General features: G+C 42.6%; 1 protein-coding gene across 3 annotated transcripts in view; it reads left to right on the forward strand.

Moving 5' to 3' along the window:
- The window catches only part of RWDD2A (RWD domain containing 2A), a 45,738-nt gene extending 33,305 nt beyond the window's left edge, over nucleotides 1–12,433 (forward strand). For all 3 annotated transcript variants that reach the window (XM_082250093.1, XM_082250095.1, XM_082250094.1), the window contains exon 3: nucleotides 11,722–12,433. In XM_082250093.1, coding sequence (XP_082106219.1) covers nucleotides 11,722–12,387 — 666 coding nt within the window. In that variant the 3' untranslated portion in view covers nucleotides 12,388–12,433. The remainder of the gene's footprint in view (nucleotides 1–11,721) is intronic.
- The last annotated feature ends 4,251 nt before the right edge of the window (nucleotides 12,434–16,684 follow it).

Here is a 16,684-nt window from a genome sequence, read left to right on the forward strand (position 1 = left end):
CACATCTCCGTATCTAGTACATTGTACAATAACAAAAAAGTGAAAGCTGCTGCGTGTAAATACGTGAAAGTCATAGCAGAATTTAAAGGTAAAAATTAAAATTACTTTAAATATGTGGTCACTAAAAATACACTAACTACAGATTCCAAAATAAATATCCTCAGATTATATTGCCCATTTGTAACAGGTTATCCTTCATAAATGGGACACCACTTTGTAATATAAGTGCCGGTTCACATTTATGCAATCACAGAGATCGCATGTAATTCGGAGCGCACTTCTCCTAAAATTACATGTGATGTCTGTGCGGTACAAATTCAGCCATACAATTTGGCTGAATTCGCACTGCAATCGCACTGAACAAGCACAGGACCCTTTTTTTTGTCCGCAGCAGAATCGGATCGCATGGTGGTTCACACTGGTGCAATCCGATTCTGTGCGAACTCTCAGATCGCACTGCGATATGCGATCTGATCTGGGGGTGTCGTTAACTTTGAATTGACACCCCAGCGTATCGCATATGGCAGTGTGAACGGCCTGTGCTGCGGATGCGATGCGGGAACACGCTGTATATTCGCAGTGTTCCCGCATCGCATAAATGTGAACCGGCACTAAGACTGATTGATGGTAAGTAGTTGGATTACATTATTTAGAAAATGGTTTATCATGCCCTAATACAACCCTTCTCCCCTCCATTTAAAATTATATTGCCATTGATAAAATGTAGGGCCTCCAGAACACCAGTTTTGTAATGCAAATGTGCAGCAAAACAAAACCAAAATTAAATTTTTTATGTTAGTTATAATCAGGTCCAAGAAAAGTTTGACTCCACTTATTGCCATAAAAGATAAAATGCAAAGATATTGTTCAGTAAGTACTATTCCACTGCGAGGGAACACTGATAATATTATTTTTCAGAAAGTTCCTGGATGTATGTCTGTGATGTTTCCCTATGGGGGAGCAGTGCAGTGATTATTACTTTCATCTAGCAATACTGGGCTCCTTGGGTTGACATAAGAGATGAAAGACTGCACTCTACTATGAAAGAATTGGCAGCTTTATTCATGAATCCATAAAACAGACATAGACGTCAAGGACAGGAACCAAATAGTTGACGCATTTCACAAAATTACATTCGCTTAATCATAACTAGGTATGATTAAGTGAATGTCATTTTGTGAAATGCGTCAACTATTTGGTTCCTGTCCTTGATGTCTATATCTGTTTTATGGATTCATGAATAAAACTACCAATTCTTTCTGGTCAGAGTGCAGTCTTTCATCTCTTATGTCAAAATTGCCCCAGAGATTGCGGATCTGATGTGCACCCGACCTCTGACTGCTGGATTGTGTACACCTGAGCGGCTCTCTCCTTGAAACCTTCAGTCTTTTTCCTTGGGTCGAGTCATGGCTGGGGCACTATCTGCATTTGTTTACTCTAGGTCAGGGTTTCTCAACCAGGCTTCCAATGCTTCCATAGAAACCTAGGTTTCCTCTAGAGTTTGCTATGGGTTCCTTGAGCAATGAGCAATTTCTGCCTCTCAGGTAAGTTCCCACTGACACCATTTATCTTTGTAGCTATCTATAAGGGGGTAATTCTTCCCAATGAGCACAAGTGTAAGGAGCATTCTTCCCACTGACCATCACACTAATGTATCATAAGTTATAGATATAGTCATTTTTAGCAGGAAGTTTTTTCTAGGTTTCCTCTGTGCTGAAACAGTTGAGAACAGTTAATTAGCTCCTTTCTACGTGTGTGTGTGTGTGTGTGTGTGTGTGTGTGTGTGTGTGTGTGTGTGTGTGTGTATATTGGGCTGAATCTCTTTTTTTTTTTTTGTTAATTTATAATTTATTTATTTAAGCGTACCGTGCAAGGGTAGAATGGCCTTTTATTATTTTGTTTTGTATCATTCTGCTATGCTAATGTTATGCTAAGTAAATGATCTCAGATCTTATATATTGCGGATTCATTTTGTATTGGCAGTAGTTAAATTCAGTGGAAGTGGTACCTAGATAAATATCGTACCTTATGATATTACTCTGCAGACCATATGAAGTTGTCTCTTATCAGTAACCCCGGACTTCTGTGCAACATACAGTTGTGCATGGGTGAAGGACCAAATGGCCAAATTAGATGCCTGTCAGTGTATAATGGCTTAATAGTGAGGAGTCAAAATAAACATATTGCTTGATGGGTTTCATTGGCAGATTTTCTGAAGATTATTCAAAATTATTGTTTTTTTGCCTCCAAGGATGCTGCTATGGGATTAAAGTTGAACTCCAAGAATGATCTGTATTGAATACTTTACAGTACATTGATCCAGCTTGACACATTGAAAGTACACATATCTCATCTCATACCTGATGGGCCATTGAGAAAGCTGAAAATTACTGTAGTAGTTGGCACCCAATCAGACCAGACCCTGTATTAATAATAAAAAAATGCAAGGTGTTTTGTGAATGGCGGCAATGCTGACCGAGCAACGCTCTGTGATTAGTGTGCAGAGGAGAAGTTGCTCACATAGAACCCGATCAGTGCCAAGAAGATTTCAGCTATAACTGTAGTAGTGGCTAATGCTACAATGTCAGCTTTCCCAGCTAAGAAATATGGTTCCTTTCATTGTGCCAAGCTGGACCAATGTCATTGTGCGATGCAGATCATTTATGGAGTTTAGCTTAGAAGAAAGTTTAATGGTAAAAAGCTTGGTTAATGTTTTAATTTTTAATGATTTTATATTCTTTTTAGGGTGGTTGGGATCTGCCTGAGATATACAGTATTATTGAGATCTGTTATCTATTAAAAGTGGTCATAACCGTTCTCTAAACACAAATTCTAGCCATACCCACTTGTGGACTGAATGAGCGATACCAGATAGTTTATTCCAGAGTAAATAGACAAATCTATAGTGTTCAGACAGCTATAGCATCCGAGGCTGTCTGAATACCCAAATAGTGATGCAGTCACAGTTTAGCCAACAATTTCTACCAGGTGGTGCCAAAATTTGAGTCACGTGTGGCAAACTTAAAGAAAAGTTTCAGTCCCTGTGTGTACGTTTTTTTCCCCTTCTTTTCTGTCACTGCTGGTATCTACGTAAACCTACTAACCTGCTCAGCGATTCTAGCATTGTCCTACTATGACCTGCCTCACTATCTTCTTTCTGACATTATTGGGAGCCTGGCTGTCTCTTCCAGGTACAGATAACCTGCACCCTGATGATGCATGCAAGCTCCGCCCACCTCCAATGCCATGTCCATCCTCTTCCTCTTGGTATAATGAACCCAAAACCTTGGGGATATCTAACGTGGATGTTCCAGGAAGCTGCAGGAGAGGAGGAGATGTCATTCTCGCCTTGATGAGAATGGGGGATGGGGACGGGCTGCACACAAAGTATTAAAAAAAGAAAACGAAACAATTGGAAAACAAGGGAGCTTTACATAGTGTGTATGTCTAGGGGAAGAGGGCTGCAACCATGATAAATCATGGCAATGGGAAAAGGTCAGCTTTAGGGGTTCTATCTGTAAGTGTTTTCACACAAGATTCACACAACTTTCACCCATGATTTACACATTTTGTTATCTGGATTATGTTGGAAAATTAGTGAATCCTGGGTGAAAGATTTATGAATTTTATGTGAAAATTTTTGTAAATAGACCTCCAAGAATCTGATAAAACTTTTGTCCATGTTATCATTTTATTGCTTTCATGTCCTTAAAGCTGAACCCCAGGAATTCAACCACGTTGTAAAATCAATGTGTATGCCACCTCGTTGTCTTATCGCTTTTGTTTACGATTGACACTTTTACTGAGTGCTGGGAGTACAGCTATCACTATATTGACGGTGCTCACATATTACAAAGCTGTCTGGAATTGGGAAAGGAGGGGAGGGGTGGGCAAAGTGGCTGCATACGACTCTGCAGCTGCAGGAGCTGGGACCAGAAGGTTCAGCATCGGAGCACTGGAAGTATAGCAATAGCTATGCTCCTGGCACTGAGTTAAAATGTGAACTAGAGATGAGGCCCTTAGGTGGCATGCACTTTGTTTGCCTTAACCTATAGTAAGCCAGCAGATTTTAGAAAGTGTCTAAATTTCTGGAGCTTAGTTTTAAACACTTAAATGTTTTATGGGAATACGGTATATCAATTTCAAATTTTACATGGACCTGTTTTGTTATTGACATAATATATATATAGGATGGGTAAAGCTTTAGGTTCATGAACGTCCTTAGAGTGCATGTAAACCCTTACAATGAGGCCTCTTTGGTGTGATAACTTTAACATCGAAATACATTTTGTTATTTCTTTTCCATAGGTGCAAAAAATACCTGTTAATTATGTCAGAAATCCTGTGAGCTAAAAACTTCCTATGCTTTCTGGCTCTGCTAACTGTTATCAGTTAACATTATTGTTAGCTGTCTTTATGGTCTTTGGAACAACTTTTTGTCCTTTGGGAAGAGGAGAGGGGGAAGCTTTTTTTGTCCTTTTAGGGGTGATAACACTGTTCTATCATAAATACTGTACAGTAAAGCTGGTCTTGCACCTGTAGATTTGTTTTAAAGAAAATTATTGTTTTCAGAATATTCATTTATTTATAGTTAAAGGGGACAATTAAACAATCAGTTTAAACCAGGGTGAGTGAAAAAAACCAAAGGGCAAGTACTGAAATTTTTTGTTGAAGCTAGTGGGATTGGATAATTTTCAAATCATTCTATCCCAGTCAAAAAAAATGATCATAACTAGTCTTAAGCACATGCGCTTATCAAAGTTATTTCGAAAGTAGAAAGTTCGTTCTACGGAAATTGAGATATTGACATGGTATTCAAGCAAAAAGTTAGTTGAAATTAGTTGGGTCCATGAAGGTACCGTTGAATGGTTGAATGAGTGATTTTCATACTTTCTCATTCTAGCGAGATTGTACACGTGTAAGGCCAGCATAAGACAGGGTTGTCATCCTAGGACAGGAAATGTGTTACTTTCAGTATCATGAGGTGGTAAAAAACCTGAAACAAGAAAAATATAATGCAGCCACCACATCTAAGGCTTGGTAAGTTACAATATATATATATATATATATATATATAAAATATTGTGGGGATTTAGCTCGTTGGCGGGTGTGGATGACCCCTTTGGGGGGGTTAGTTACACAGGTAGATAGCCGAGAAGTGGTTGCAAACAACAGTTTGGTTTATTCATGCAATTTTCTTCACACAAGTGCAAGCCTCAAAAACAGCAAAATAAAAATAAAACACAAAATAAATCCTTGCCACTGTGGGCGGCTACCTTCTCACATACAGGAACCTACCTACGGAGTCTGTCTCCAACCTACTCTTGGGCAAACTTTGCTGATCCTACAGCAGACACTCAATAGTCCATTTATTTTCTCTTCTCACAGCACATGTTCTTGGACTTTCCTTTCACATAGAAAACATCCCTTTGTTTGTCTCTTCACATAGCAACCATTCCTTTGCTTGTCTCTTCACATAGCAAACAGTGCATTTATTTTTTTCCACATAGAAATAGTCCAAGACCTCAGCGCACATCGCTCCAGGAGGTCTTCCCCATGCTCACACAGCTTCAGGGGGCATTCATCTGACTGTCCTCCTCTCCCCAGCTCACACAGCGTCAGGAGGCAGCAATCCTTAGACTTCCTCTGGACAAATTATAGAGGCCTTAATTTCCTCATTCTGAACAGCTGAAGTCTGTTCAACGTCCTTAGACAGTTCTGGCTACCTTTGCAGCTGACACCCTATAGTAATTGGTGAATTTTCTAAACCAGGTGGAAATGTATCTCCTGTCTGTGACTACATCCACAGATTTACCTGACTTCCTGTCACATACCCCCCCCCCTTTTGTTTCAACCCTAGGGTTGGGACACAGTTTTCCAGGCACGCATGTGTCAGGCACTGCTCTTGACTCTCACTGATAAGCCTCCTAGTATCTTCAAGCTTCAGGATGAAACTGTTTCTGTCATCTTCATTGACAGATTTCTCATAAATGTCAGACAACTTGTCCCTCATCTCATATACACATTCTTCAACTGCATTTTTGGCATCATTTTGCTCCTTCTCAAGTTTGTCCTGCATAACCGTCTGTCCTATCCACCATGGAGGACCGTGATCCATAGGCAACTCAATTGTGCTAGTCTTAATGTCTTCAACATTCTTGAGCCGCCTTTCTCTGCAATCATAAATGTTTTCCACCAAACTTTGAGAACCTCTGCTTCACTTAGCTTTGTTCCAAGTAGGGACTCTTGACGTCCCTCTGTGACTTGAGTTGCCTCTCCATACAGCTGTACACAATCATTGACTCTTTGTTGTAAAAGGGAATGATCTTCTTTCTTGAGCTTAGCTTGCTCTAAGATGCTGTGCAGAGGACCTTCCATTTGCGACAACAGGCGGTCACACATTTCTTCAAAGTGACCCCTGTTCCTTTTTCCAGAGACATCATCAACTTTCCTTCCACCAACATATGGGTCAAAGGCGACAACACAGTCTATTACAGGTTTCTTCAATGCACTTTCTGCTATTGCACTACTTTTCCCTTGTAGCTCCTTTAGTATTTCCTTGATTTGGTTGAATTGCATATCTGCTGAACTATTTGACCGCTCAAGGTCACCTAGTTCCTTTTTTTTATCTGAACTCCACATGGAATGTATCTCAAGATCACGATCAAACTTCTGCCACCTGTCTTTCACCAGTTCCATTTTGGAAATATTCCCCGAAAGGCACTTATTCATTTGCTTCACGTTTTCACCAACAGCCTTAGTTTTCTCCACTAGGTGGTGTTTGCTTTTTTCTCCAAGCTTTATATCACCTGCCTTAGTTTTCTCCACTAGACTTTCAGCCTGAACTGAGAAATCATCACATTTCTTACACAGCTCCTTTGTTTGCTGAAGTTCTAATGATACATTTTCCAGTGCTTGAAGTTTTTGAAGGAACTGTTTATTCCAGAGGGGTGATTCAAACAACATGTCATCAAATTCCTGATGCTCACTCAGGACAGACCCCAAAACACTGATCCTTTTAAGAACTACATCAGGCAAACTATCCCCTCTTTGGGACAGATCCTCTGTTGCCTGTAATTCCTCTTCAAATTCTTCCAACTGAATCTTCATCTCTTCTACTTGCTGTTCTAAGGCTCGCTTAGACTTTTCTAGCTCCTGAACGCTTTTCCCAATATCATCCTTGGAGCTGACCAAATCTTCCATTTCTGTATACAGCTGCTTGTTAACTCTTTCTAGTTCAACCTTACACTCTAGAGCTTCCTCCAAAGAGCGAGCCAAGAACAGGGCTTTGCTCTCTTTATCACGCGCCTCCGCTTCTGCACGGTCGCGTTCTTCTGCATATTTTGCAGACACAGTCTTCTCCTCACCAAGCATCTGATCAAACTTCTTTTTCACATCTTCAACATTCTCTAATGAACCAACGCTTTCTTCCATGTGTTTTTTCATATCCGCTATCTGAGCTTGCAATGTTGCGACTTGCTCTGATAGGTTTTTCTTTGCTTCCTCCTCCTCTTTTAATTGTTCCAGTAAGCCATTTTTCTCATCTTCCATTTGTTTGAGCTTTGTGCTAAAACTCAGCCTTTGACACCTCTCTTCCTCTAAGAGTTCCTGAGTGTCTTGCAGCTGCGATTCCAAGACAGAAAAATCTTTGGCAATTTCTTTAGATTTGCTGTCTGCTTGAGAAAGCTGATTTGTGACATTGTCCAACTCAACCTGCAGTCAGTTTGCTTTCTCTGACAGCTTAGCACACAATCGGTCACCTTCTGACACCTTAACTTGCGATTCCTGCAGCTTTGCCTCTATTTTTTTCCTCTTGTGTTCAGCATCTCCTTTTCCCTGCATAAGAGCCTTCACCTCATTGGCTAGTTTCTGGGAATGAGACTGTAATTCTGCCACACAGGCTTCTTTCTCCTTTAGCTGCTGCTGGACACGTTGGGCTTCATCTTTCCAACTTTCACAGTCTGTACGTAATTCATCTACCACATTGCTCAAAGTGGTGAGCTCATACACAGTACTCAGTAATTTAGCCTCTCTCTCATTTTTCTCCTTGTCGCTGAGAGACAATGTCGTTTTCAGAGAGACATTCTGTTCCTGCACCCCCTGCAGGTCTATTTTTGTAGCTTCCAAAGACTGAAGACTTTTTGTCAGCTGATTACGCAACTCCAACATATCACCCTTACTTTGCTTCTGCAAAGTCTGAACTTCAATTTCCTTTTCCATGAGGATGGTATCTTTTTCCATTATAGTCTCTCTATGTTTTTGTAACTCGGAAAAAAGAAGAGCAGTGGATTCTTCCCACTGTAACACCTGAGCCTGCAAGTTTCTATGCTCCATCCTAAGCAACTCCAGGGCTCGTTCCTTTTCTTCTATTTTCCGTTGCAAGGCATCCAACTCAGCCCTGCACACATACTCGGTTTCCTCCAAACCGATGGCCTCCATTTGCTGCTGGCGTCTCTGTTTCCAGCCTGCCATGCTCTCTTGGTGAGCCTTTTGTTGAGCTGCAAAGCTCCACTGAAAATCTGCATTTGCCTGCTGTTGAGTTGCATTTGCCTCAGTGTTGCTAGGGACAACAACCTTTCTCTTTAGCAGATTCTGTTCAGGCATGGATGGGGCTCGTTCAGGCGGTAACATCCCCTCCATCCATAGAATTCGGTCTCTCATTTCAGCTATCTTTGCATCTTTCAGGCGCTTTGATCGCCCCATCTTCAATAACTCCACAATAAATTTTTCACAGTCCAGCCAAAAAAATTTGAGACCACTGTCTCTTTAAAACTGGTAGTTTTTCTCTCTCTTGTAGGATCTCCTTTCCTGCAGACACAGTTTGTGCAATCTCATGCACCAGACAAAGTTCATCAAAAATTTTGAGACCACTGTCTCTTTAAAACAAGTAGTTTTTCCTCTCTTTCAGGATCTTCTCTCCTGCACACACAGATTGTGCAATCTCATGCACCAGACAAAGTTCATAGAACATATGCACTTCTTTGCAGGGATCTCTGCTTCTGCCTGCATCCTCCACCATATGTGGGGATTTAGCTCGTTGGCAGGTGTGGATGACCCCTTTGGGGGGGTTCGTTACACAGGTAGATAGCCGAGAAGTGGTTGCAAACAACAGTTTGGTTTATTCATGCAATTTTCTTCACACAAGTGCAAGCCTCAAAAACAGCAAAATAAAAATAAAACACAAAATAAATCCTTGCCACTGTGGGCGGCTACCTTCTCACATACAGGAACCTACCTACGGAGTCTGTCTCCAACCTACTGTTGGGCAAACTTTGCTGATCCTACAGCAGACACTCAATAGTCCATTTATTTTCTCTTCTCACAGCACATGTTCATTGGACTTTCCTTTCACATAGAAAACATCCCTTTGTTTGTCTCTTCACATAGCAACCATTCCTTTGCTTGTCTCTTCACATAGCAAACAGTGCATTTATTTCTTTCCACATAGAAATAGTCCAAGACCTCACCTTGAGTAGTCTTCACACTTTTTACCCTCCTCAGCGCACATCGCTCCAGGAGGTCTTCCCCATGCTCACACAGCTTCAGGGGGCATTCATCTGACTGTCCTCCTCTCCCCAGCTCACACAGCGTCAGGAGGCAGCAATTCTTCTCCCATGCTTCACACAGCGTCGGGAGGCACACATCTGACTGTCCTCCTCTCCCCAGCTCACACAGCATCAGGAGGCAGCAATCCTTAGACTTCCTCTGGACAAATTATAGAGGCCTTAATTTCCTCATTCTGAACAGCTGAAGTCTGTTCAACGTCCTTAGACAGTTCTGGCCACCTTTGCAGCCGACACCCTATAGTAATTGGTGAATTTTCTAAACCAGGTGGAAATGTATCTCCTGTCTGTGACTACATCCACAGATTTACCTGACTTCCTGTCACTATATATATATACTGTACTGTGTATATATAATTATCATATATTTATGTATAATATATTTAGTTCTTGGGTATAGATATGATTTGAGTTATGTTGCTCATTCAGATTAGATCAAGTAAATCTATTGTTTGTGGTGAGTCCTGGGGCTTCTAGTGAGTGTCCGGTGCATGGATGGATCGTCTTCTGTAAGACATAAACGTACTCTGTAATTTTAGGTGTAGAACTACAAATATTGTATAACAATATTTTTGGTGTTTTTGCTTCTTATGTATTTGAAGTGTCAACACCCTTTAAAATCATCCTTTTGATATACATGCCTTTTATCACATTATAATTTTTATATTAAAATAGTGGTTAATAAATTAAAAATGATACAAGAATAACATTTTGGAGAGAAAATACAGAGGATGATTTACTAATTGATTTGAGAAAGTTCACTTAGAGTGTCACTAAACCCACATCATAAGAAAAACTATCAATAAGCTGTTTATACTCATTCAGTCACTATGAGATTTGTTTTCTGTATTCTGCAAAAAACCTGGTTGATCCTGCTGTTTTCTATATCCCCTTCCGTCCAAGACTCCAATTCAGCTAGGAATTTTGCAGCTGTGGTGGCAACTCTGCACATGCTCAGTTTTCAGTGAGTTTCTATGCTGAGTATTTCCTCCCTGTCACATCTGAGCAGCCCATGTGACTATAAAATCAAACATGTGGATGTATACACAGTGGTAAATGACAGCCCACTCCCTCCCTCCTCCTCCATACCCACTAACCAGCTAAACACAATGGGGGTGGGATTTTGCACGTGGATTAATGGAGTCTTCACCTTCCTGTTATTTTAAGACACAGGTTGGAGGGGTGTGACATAGCCTGTGACTTCAATCAATTTGACTTGATTTCAAATATATATTTGTATGACAATTTAAAAGTTTATTAATATTATTTCTTTATCTTTAGGCTCCTTTCAGACGGCCGCTCCGCTGCTGTAGTCCGCTGCGGGACTTTTTGTTTTTTTCCACGGAGCGGATGACATTTGTGTCATCCTCTCCGTGTGCCCGCATATCATCCCATCCGTTTGCGGATGATATGCGGACATAATGTAAGTATATGGCGTTGCGGATGTCAGCAGATGACACCGCTGACATCCGATTTTCCTTCCTTTCCGTCTTTTACACGGATGGAAAAATGGGGTTCTGTTCCGTTCCAAAAAACGGAACAGAACTGAAAGGAGGAAAATCGGATGTCAGCGGATGGTATTCCGCTGACATCCGCAGTGCCATTCACTTACATTGATGTCCGCAAATCATCCGCAAAAAAATAGGATGATTTGCGGACACACGGAAAGCAGCGGAGCGGCCGTGTGAAAGGAGCCTAACTCTGTATTCCAAAGTCTGTTTTTTTATTTTTATTTTTTTATTTTGAACCTGTAACCAGCAGCAGAGAACTAAAAGCTCCTCCTGCTTATGTTTCTCAGCAGACAGACTGGGAATGATCTGGATCATGTGACAGCTGTATATCAATTAGGAAAAAGATACTTAGGTTTTTTAATAAAATAATTACAGTGCCATCGTCCGCAAATATAGAAGGGGCAATGTAAATTTAACAGTGTGTGTTTAGTATCACTTTTAGTACGCTGTGCAAAGAATTTGTTCAATTATCCAGCCATAAGAAAATAAATTCTCTGTTTTACTTAACTGTATTTGTACATGGTCAGATAACTGATGTTTATTGTGTGAACCTTCTCAAATCCTTAGGTACATCAACCTCGCTGTCTATTTTCATGCTTCTGACTGTGTCATTATGAAGGACATAATAACCAGTTTTGTATCCTTAGGTGAAGGCAGAAATGCATGTGACGCTTCCTCACAGTTACCCTACAAAGGAGCCACAGTTGTTTGTCCGATCTGATTTTTTAGAAAAGCAGCAGCATAATGATCTCAACAAATGCTTGTCATCCTTCATCAGTTCTTTGGACCGTGGGGATCTGTGCATCATGAACGCTGTACAGTGGCTGAAAGACAATCTCCCCTCTTACATACGGAGCACCAAGCACAGTACTGATACAGAATCAGACCTGCAAAGAATTAGAACTTTCCATCGAATGTGGATTTACAGCCACCATATATATCGCCAGGAATTAAAGAAGAAGATCTTGGACTGTGCTAAGTGCCTGAATCTGACCGGTTTCTGTTTGACAGGAAAGCCAGGCATTATATGTGTAGAAGGGGAGAAGGATCAATGTGAAGAGTTCTGGCGTGACATCCGCTATCCTAATTGGAAGCATATCTCCTGTAAACATGCTGAGACCATGGAAGTGACCGGCACCCTAGATAACCTGCGCCTCTTCTCTTCCTTTGAAGAACTGATATTTGCTGCTCATGGAGACTATGGACTCAGGAATGATTATCACATGGACCTTGGGCAGTTCTTTGACTATCTCAAACAGCATCAAAGTGAGCACATTTTTCAGATACTGTTTGGCATTGAGGGGAGATCCTGACAAACCCAAACATATTTATGGTTGTTTCCAGAATAAAAACTGGTTGTCACCCAGATTCCTGTATTACAATGCAGGAACCACTAAGCAAATCATGTTTTCCAGATCTCTAAATCAAATCATGGAAAGCGGAGATGCATATAGGTGCATCTCATAAAGTTATTTGTTTTAAGAAATTCAATTGAAAAAGTGAAACTCATATATTCTATAGATTCATTACATGCAGAGTGATATATTTCAAGCATGTTTTTTTTTTTTTTGTTTTTTAATTTTTATGATTATGGCCTACAACTAGCGAAAACCCAAAATTCATTATCTCAGGAAATTAAAATATTACATAAGACCAATTAAAAAAAGGATTTTGTGAAGAAATACTGAATTTTGGGTTTTCACTAGCTGTAAGCCAAAACCATCAAAATTAAAAGAAAGAAATGCTTTAAATATATCACATATTAATTGTATATAGGACCTTTAAAAGATACCTTCTTAAAGTGCCTTACAAAAGAAACAAAAACAAGGGATGCACAAAAAAAGGAACGATTAGATGACCATTGTCAAAGGATATAAAAGGTTTTCATGTTTTGATTTCAAACTGTTTTTAAAATGTGAATCTTTGTTGTTCCTGGGAAGAGACTTCCAGAGTTTTGGGGTATACCAGGATAAGGCAATGTCCCCCATACAGTGTAGGTGGGTTTGAGGGACACACAGAAGATCGGATTTAGAGAAGCAAAGGTTAAAGGGGGAAGTAGGTTGATAAACATTCATACAGATAAAGGGGTGCCAAGCCAAGCAGAGCCTTATAGAACATGAGGATTTAGAAAATAATGTGAAACCTAACAGGTCGCCAATGCAATACCTGAAAGAGCAATATGATCACTTGCACTAGACCTAGTGGGGATTCTGGCAGCCAGGTTTTGGAAATACTGTAATCTGTTTAGTGTGAATATAGGTATCTCAGCGATAGAGCATTACAGTAATGATCAGCTTTCAGCCACAGTGTATGATAACTTAGGACATAGCCAAGCAATGTTTCTCAAGTGGAAAAAGATCTTCTTCTCTTAAGATTCTGTATACAGTATGTGGATCAAATGTTTAGCTAGCACCAAAATCATCCCTGATTTTTCAATTTAGACTAAAGTTAAAGTACAGTACCATTATCAAATAGAGACTTGAACCATTTCAGAATATATTCTGAAACTCCAAGTATGGTTCAAGGTAGAGCATAAAAGATTGTTGTCTACGGTGTCAGGCAGAACTGAGGTCAAGAAGATTAAGAATAGATAGAGAGCCAAAATCACTTGAACCAAGCGTTTTCACATTGCTTGATGTATGAGTACATTCTCCATTTCAAGAATGTTTTTTTCCATGGCTTTTTGGAGCATAAGAGGGGTACCTGTAGCAATAAAATATTCTTTCTCTTACGTCCTCCGACAGTCGCCGCCTCTCCATATTCGTCACAATGGGGTAATTGACCTTTGCTCCGTAGGAGTAGCTAGGCAACAGAATATGTCAATATTAAAGCTTTTAGCATATCCCACCCCCAGGGGGTGGTCCCCTCAGTCAATACCCTCCTGCTTCCTGTTCCATACCTCAGTTTCATTGTCTAGCTTTTAGGAGTTAGCTGGCTGTTTCTGTGCTGGGGCATTTTGTCTCAGCCTTTATCTTCTTTTTGGTTTTATTTGAGTTTTTTTCTCTCTCTTTACTTAGCTGTTACTTTTGTCAGCTTTAGTTAGTTCTTCTGATGAAGAGGATCGTGCGGGCTGGGTCTCGGGCTGGCCCCCCTGGTCGCAGGTTGTGGGCCAGTGGCTTCCCAGCCTGCCATCGAGCGTTCAGTTAGGTATTTTTTCCTGGCATTGGTGAACGACCCATCCCTGTTCGCTGCAGGGATGCTGTGGTGAGGTGGCTACCTCACTGGACGCCATGCGGTTTCGCACCGCAGTTCTGCTGCGTCCTGGCTGCGACTCTCCCTGCCCCATGTGCAGTGGCTTGATCGCTTGTGCGGGTTCCCCACGCCGTTCAGAAGGTAAGTGTATTCTGTGTGGGGACCTGTCTGTTTAGTGGGTGTCAGTCTGGGACTGTGTAACCCTGCATGTCTGTTCACACTATTGGGCTCCCTGTCTGGATGCTGCTGTGGGCTGCAAGGAGGGGGGCTGTGATACACTGTTCTGTGTTACAACTGTGTGGTTCTCTGTGTGACATGCTGTATGTTGTAGGGCATGCTGTGGTACATGTTTTGTGCAACATGCGGCGGCCGCTGCTGCGGTCCGCCATTTTATTAATAGCTGCAGGCATATGAGGGCTTCTTCTGTATGCTGGGAGCGGCGTTTTTGGCGCCAAGCGCCGCCATTTTGGCGGCGATCGCTCTGGCCTCATGTAGCACTGCATTTACCTCCTCCCCCGGCGGCCATTTTTTTGTAGCCTTCCATAGGCTTTATAGGAGCGGCTTCTGTTGCATCACTTCCTTTTCCCTGGGCACACCGATCGATACAGCAGCAGCAGTGATCTCTCCAGGTTTTTATCCTCTTTAGTCCTGTGTTCCTTGCCTGAGTTTGTAGTTTTCCCTGTGGGGGTCGACTTGTGCTGGTGTGTGTGAGCGGTGGGCTGCGCTCGCCGCGCTTTTAAAGGGGCAGTTACCCTTTTTTCTCCTGCACACTTCTAGGGGGCATGGATTCTCAGGAAAGCAAATTTCCTCCGGCTTTACTGGGAGGCCAAGGGGCTGCTGCTGTTTCCCCTGAGGGGGGCGATTTGGCCACAGTTGTGGCTAACCTGGCTGCTCAGGTGCAGATGCTTGTGGCTGCTCAATCCACTAAACGGCCCAGAGTTTCAATCTCCTCTGATTCAGAGGGCGATGGTGATGGGGCTGCTATGGCTGGGGTCCCCTTATAGGGGTCCCGTTCGTCCCTGGACTTTGCAGGGTCGGAGGGGGATGCAGAGGTTGAGGGGGTTGATGATTCTCCCCCTGGCTCGTCTGAAGAGCTTGCAATCATGGATGAATTGGTTGCTTCTATCAAACAAACGTTGCATTTACAGGATGAACCGTGTCCGCCTGCCGTTCTGGCTTCTTATGGGACACAGCGGAGACGCAAAACATCGCAGGTTTTTCCTTGCACTGAGGATTTTCAGCGCGCTGTTAGTGAACAATGGCGCAATCTAAAAAAGCCTTTTGCTGTGCCAAGTAGGTTCAAGCTGCGTTATCCCTTCACGCCCGCCACTGATGAACGCTGGTGTGTTCCACCTCCGGTGGATCACGCGGTGGCGGTTTTGAATAAATCCACTGCGATTCCGGCAGAGGATACCCCGGTGTTCCGGGAACCTACGGACAGGAGACTGGAGTCTCTTGCCCGCCATACTTACTCGGTTACCGGTTCCATGTTGAAAGCTATTTTTGCTTCCCTTATGGCAGCTCAGGCTGTCGCGGATTGGACGCAAGTACTCAGGCGCGTCCTGGTGGCTGATTCTGCCCCGCCGACAACATTGGCTATGGTGGATCAGATCCATCAGGGTGTCATGTATTTGTGTGATGCGGAATTAGATGTAATTCCTTTGGCTGCACGTGTGCACAGCGTGGCGGTGTTGACACGCCGTTTGATTTGGCTGAAATGTTGGTCTGTGGACCAATCTTCTCGCAAGACTTTGGCTAATTTGCCCTATACGGGATCTCGCCTTTTTGGCGACTCACTGGATACGCTGATTAAAGGGATTTCTGGGGGTAAGAGCACGCTCTTGCCCCAATCTCACAAGGCTAAGGGCGCTCAAGGTAAGAAGCATGCTTCGTTTAGGCCCTCTCAGGGGTCCTTTCGTGCCTTTCGGTCGCACTATAAGGGCAAGCCCTTCAAGGGTCAAGGCTCCCAAAAGAAACCGTGGGCAGGTAAGCAGAAGTCAGGCCAGTCCGGGTCCGCTGCCCATAACAACGCGACCTGAAGGGACGCCCTCACCCAGTTCTGGGGTGGGGGGGCGTTTGCTCGGTTTTCTTCCGCCCTGGCTGGCCCGCGTTCGGGACAGGTGGGTTCAGGAGATCGTTCGGTCCGGGTACAAGATCGAGTTCCTGTCTCGGCCGGCGAACAGGTTTTTTCCCTCAAACCTTCAACTGTCTCCGGAGCGTTTGCGGGATCTGCACCTGGCGGTGCAGGACCTGCGGGCTCAGGGAGTGGTGGTTCCGGTGCCTCATCGGGACAGATTTCAGGGGTTTTATTCAAATCTGTTCACTGTGCCCAGAAAGGAGGGCAAGGTACGTCCAACTCTGGACTTGAAAGCTCTGAACCGCTTTGTGCGGGTTCGCAAGTTCCGCATGGAATCCCTG

This window comes from Pelophylax lessonae (genome assembly GCF_965119305.1).
Source record: "Pelophylax lessonae genome assembly, chromosome: 3".
Lineage (NCBI taxonomy): Eukaryota > Metazoa > Chordata > Amphibia > Anura > Ranidae > Pelophylax > Pelophylax lessonae.